This window comes from Oncorhynchus mykiss, chromosome 3 (assembly GCF_013265735.2).
Source record: "Oncorhynchus mykiss isolate Arlee chromosome 3, USDA_OmykA_1.1, whole genome shotgun sequence".
Taxonomy (NCBI): Eukaryota; Metazoa; Chordata; class Actinopteri; order Salmoniformes; family Salmonidae; genus Oncorhynchus; species Oncorhynchus mykiss.
The window spans coordinates 44,231,064-44,236,403 of NC_048567.1; the positions used below are offsets into that span (position 1 = coordinate 44,231,064).

At 38.8% G+C, this 5,340-nt stretch overlaps 1 protein-coding gene across 1 annotated transcript; it reads right to left on the minus strand.

Annotated features, from left to right (window-relative positions):
* Positions 1-935: 935 nt before the first annotated feature.
* On the minus strand, positions 936-4,825 carry LOC110519998 (twist-related protein 2). The gene is made up of 2 exons (XM_021596939.2): positions 4,069-4,825; positions 936-1,467 (listed from the first exon to the last, which is right to left on the minus strand). The coding sequence occupies exon 1, from the start codon at positions 4,586-4,588 to the stop codon at positions 4,100-4,102; it is 489 nt and encodes a 162-aa protein (XP_021452614.1). The 5' UTR covers positions 4,589-4,825; the 3' UTR covers positions 936-1,467; positions 4,069-4,099.
* Between the last annotated feature and the right edge of the window lie 515 nt (positions 4,826-5,340).

The following is a 5,340-nucleotide window of genomic DNA, read 5'->3' on the forward strand; positions in this document are numbered from 1 at the left end:
CTCACGGCATCGCTATTTAAATTATTTCGTTGTTATTAAGGCGGATAAGCCTTTTATATGCCTTTGGTTTGAAAATGGCTCGAATTTCCCCCACTGTTAATGAAGCCCTGCGGTTTTATGACGGCTTTTAGCTGGTGATTTCTTTCCACAACAAGAGCGGGGAAAGAAAACCTAAATAAAATCTTACAATAAGCACTGAAAGGGGTGTTTGTTTTTTGCCTAGTCTGTGAGATTATCTGGAGAAAACGTGGAAGAGACGCTTACTTAAACACTGCCAGCGAATAACAAATGAATTATGAAATTATTTTCTAAATTAAAGCTCAAACAAAATGGAAAAATATCAAGAGAAAAAAAGGTAGGCCTATGTTTTTTCATCAGTTTATTTAATCTTAGATTATTCCTTTGCTGCGTGCCAAACTGGAATTATTTACATCGAAATAGAGGGGATGTAGCCTATATTATTAAAACCTTTCCATGCAGACCGAAATCCCACTATTTTACCCATGCCTGCGTTTAAATACCTGTTTTTTGTATATCTGAAATGGGTACGGATACAAAAACACCTAATTGATTCCTGCATTTTCACAGAACCTGTAACCGAAATACCAGGTATCAGGTCTGTGTGAACGATTCTACACTTTGTTGCAGGTAAATTCATTAACACTTCCATTGTTTAATACCTCCCTGATTTGAAATGAAACAGCCTCCATGGATAAACAACACCCACCTCCCCTACCAATTTGCCTATTACCCACTGATATGTATAAAAGGGATATACCATACAAGAAAGTGGTAAATAAGGGGCTGTTTGAAAGGGAGTCATATAAACATTGCCTTATATATATTTTTTACAGGTTGTATAATATACCACATATTCTGTCTGAAATGGGTATGCTATGGTATTCTATGGAAACATAAATCAAAAGGCTCAACTACATTGTTCAAAAATATGTGTTTTAATAAATAAGTTTTTTTTTAAATGTACATTGGACAGAGTTGAAAGACTTGCTTATAAGTCAAATCTGGATAAATCCATGCAGCGTACTTCAAGAACGTATTCTAAATTGCATTGGTCCCTTTACAAGCTGAATATACATACAGGTAGGCCTATGTACAATACGAAACATTTATATATACTTCTATTTTGAGATTTTACAAACAGAACGAAATATAATTTCCCCAAAAAGATAAAAGATGGTTTTTCCTACTCCCATCACCATTCCGACATTAAAACAACATTATAATGCGCCAGCAGTAGACACGAGAAGCGTCTTACAACACTGTCTGAGTATGCAACTTTTCGGGTTATCTTCACTCCTTCTCACACTCTTCCAAGTGTTAGGTAATTGCACTCAAAGCACTCCAGGAGAGTTGTGCACCACATTATGCCTCTTGACCACGTTTCTGAGGTTCGTGGGTTCTTCAATAGATCCTTTGGTGTCTTCATACTTTGTAGAAGTAAACAGTCTATCGGGGGAAGAATGAAAACATCAAAATGTTAGCGGCAATTACCAATATTACAGATTACAATGCATATACGTTATCAAGCAATAGCAATATTATTAATACACTGCATGCATAGCTTTATTGCACTTAATTCCTGAAAGAGATTTTATAGGCTAGCCATGACACAGTGCGTTGCCTATTGGCCTGAAGGGTGGCACACGATCACTGGCATGGGAAGTCCTTAATTAAACAATGATTTGGACCTGAGTGAAACCATATGTCAACAACGGAAAGCGATTTCATTTTAAATGTGATGCATAAACCACAGTGGCCTATGTAATTGCATCACTGGAAAATATATGAGCAGGCCAAACAGACTTCAGGGGATATGAGCACCTGTCTGTTTTAGGATGTTTTCATTTATATGGATGAGTAAATATTGAAATATTTATGCGGTAATATTCATAATGTGGCCTATGTAAATGCACATTTCCAAATTCATAGTAGGCTATTGCATTTTCTTTCTGTAATTTACGAGGCAAAGCTTAAAATGCAGCAATTATGTTTGTAGGCCTATTAGATTTTAGATGGCCGTTTTGTTTCTTGAATTCGTTTAGTAAATATTAGTAGACTACAATTTGATATTCAGATATTTTGGGGTTAAATACATTTGGATTTGTTTGATTTAGTTTAAGAAAAACCAGCTATGCTGATTACATTATCAAATAGCACAATGCACGTGTCACTAGTATCAATTCGAGTAGACTAATATAGGCCTCGTGATTTCTGCCGCATACATTGTCGAAGTTTATTTTATAAATGTCGTTTAACGATTACAAATTCATTTTAAGACGAGCTTTCTCACTTGCTTTTCTTTGCCATTCCACACAGACGAATGAAACCCAAAACAGCATTGACAGCAGAATTGGATACGGAAAAGACGTCCGGTTAAGTTCGAGAAAGGCCACCTTTAAATCACCATAGTGTAGTTTATTTGTCCTCTTTACAGAAGATCTGTCTTATACGAGTGGGCGGTCTGTAAACTTCCTGGTACCAGTCCATGGAAACTAAACAAACCAAAATCAGGCTTTATTTAACTGGAAATGTTTCTTTGACGGAATAAAATGTTTAATTCCTGTTCCAAGACATCAGTAACCTACTTAAAATGGGTGGGCTACTATTCAGAGCATAAATACTATTTTGGCCTATAGCTAATCTGTTAAATAGTCGTATAGCTAATCTGTTAAAAAGATGTAGGCATATTAAGAATTTCCCCCCATTTTTTTTTTTACAGCAGCCTACATTTGTTTTAACATTTTGGCCTATGCAAATTGCAAGGCTCTCTGTACATTAGAATTAGACTAGGCTACTACAATTAAATTAGGCCTAAACCAATGGCACAAGACAAGAAAACAAATGCACTATCAGATGGTTTTGTGGCATGCATAAATTAGTTTTAATGGCTTGCTTCACAGCTCAAAGACGCACAACGGTTGGGTAACGCTGTGCAATGATAAGGGGACTAGAAACTCTTAAATGACCGTAGCCATTTTTGACTTGCCGCCAGTATACCCACTACGCTCAATGCGCTCGCATCTTTAATAAAACTGCTGGTTTTGAACTCTCCGGCCCAAGTCGAGCGTTGCTATTCCTGCGGTCCCCATACAGGAAAGCGCTCCATTGTGAATGTGAATTGCCCGTGGTAGGCTGTTCAAGGCTGCTGCGTTTTGATGCGGCCTACCCCTCTATCTGCCATAGGCCTCAGAGGCCTCGCATCTTAAAAAGTCGTTTAGAACGGACAAGGATTAAATGCAAGACTGACATTTCACTGCAGAGTTGAACGTGTTTTCGAGCTGTCACGCACTCACAGCAAGAAAAAAACCTGACGTTTCAACCATTTCACTCACCCAGTGTCAGTTAGGCATTTTTTAAAGTCGTCTTTGGTTGCTACCCCAGTGTTTGGCAAGTAAAACATGTTCCAAAAAACATTATTTTGGCTACATTCAGAACACCAAGTTCCCATGTCTATAATCAAACAGCAGCCGTATTCTCATTGTAAATGAAGCGTTCAACGACCCTCACTAACATTTCAGAAGGCCTATTTTCTTCTTCTAAAATAGCAGTGGTGTTGTCAGGCAATGCTGATGGAGAACTTGTCTAACTGTGTATTAACCTGGCTCGTGCTCAGGTCATCCACATGCGCTTCTGCGCGCGTGCTGGTGAAATGTTTGCAAGATGCAGATGCCATGGCATGGATGTTAAAGAATGTTATTTGTATAAGGCTACCCAGATGACTATCATGAACATTCACTGGGTAATTGGATAAACTACACTTATTTCATTCATAATTCACTATAGTAAAGGGGAAATAGTTTCGCTTTCAGATCATTTGTGCAATAGTTGACCTGACGCTGACTTTTAGCTCAAGCCACAACATATTTTATCAGGATCATTAACAACCTACAAACTATGTCAGGTTCTTATGTTCGCCCTAAGACAACCTACTCTTGTTTTCACGGCTATTATGCATAATAGCCTACTAATACCACTAATCATTTCGGACTAGCAAAATGTTTTGTTTCGTATTTTCGCATGAGAGGTAACGCTGAATGTACCACCTACCGCTTTGGCATTGAGTGAAGGGCTTTGGATGCTAATGAGATGCAGACATTGACCACGCGCCCTCCATCCGCCACACGGAGAAAGCGTAACTGAGTCTCTCGTGCGCAACATAGCTGCAGCTCGACATCTTGTTGTCCATCTCGTCGCTTTGCAGCACCTGATAGAGGAAGTCTATGTATCTGGAGGCCAGTTTTAGTGTCTGGATCTTGCTCAGTTTATCCGAGGGTAGCGTGGGGATGATTTTGCGTAAAGACGAGAAGGCTTCGTTGAGCGACTGTGTCCTTTGCCTCTCCCTGACGTTGGCCAGGCACCGCTGGTTCTGCAACTCCTCGTAGGACTGAGTGCTGCTGCTCGGACTCGGTTTTTTGCCCCGTTTCACGTTACCCGGACAGCTGTCCTCGCTCGACTTTTTACTGTGTCTCCTCTTCCTTCCAAATCTTTTCTGTTGCCTGTCCAACTCATCCTCACTGGTCAGTAGGCTATCCATTGGGGAGACGGGAGAACTTGAGCCCTCTTCCATTTCTCGTTTAAAGAAATGCAAGGATAGCAAAGAAAAAACGGTCTCCACTTTTGAAGCTGTGGTTACAAAATATATCAGAATATGCAGACACCGACAGAAAGTGGTTTTAAAGAATGTCTTACTCTACGACTATTATGTTCTAAACGTTTTGGGAGTAGGATACTTTCAAACCTACGCTTGAGGTAGTCCTTCTCTCGCAGGAAGTTTTTCCCCAATTTTTTGGGGAAAACTTTATCCCAGTTTCAGATGCTAAATAGTAGTCTAGTGAAGAGGGAGGCAGTATCGGGCTCTGATTGGCCAGCTAATAAACAGGAGGGAACAGTCTTATGTTACACTCCGTAGTGATATTACAGCAGCCCAGGACCTCAGAACAGAATCATGTCAAAACAATCAAATATCAATGACAAAAGCAACAATAGACCTATTATCTTTATTTGTAATAATTCATGTTCTGGCCTATCTCGTCCATAATTGGTATGAAATAGATTATAACTAATATACCCTTAAAAAACATCAACAAATGTAGCATGGTTATTAGGCCTTTGATAAATGCATGATTCATATTATGAAAAGTGTGTTGTTTTATAATTTGATAATCAGAAACAATACCCATTTAATCCCGTATTGACTATTTTAGTACAATAGCGACATCTTCATGATGAATATAATACATTATAATAACCAAAATATACACAGGCTGGGCCTATATGTCATCGTATTGTAATACATTTAAAAAAAACACATACCCTATG

Coding starts and splice junctions, on each gene's coding strand:
- LOC110519998 (XM_021596939.2), bottom strand. CDS start 4,588: ATGGAAGAGGGCTCAAGTTCTCCCGTCTCCCCAATGGATAGCCTACTG.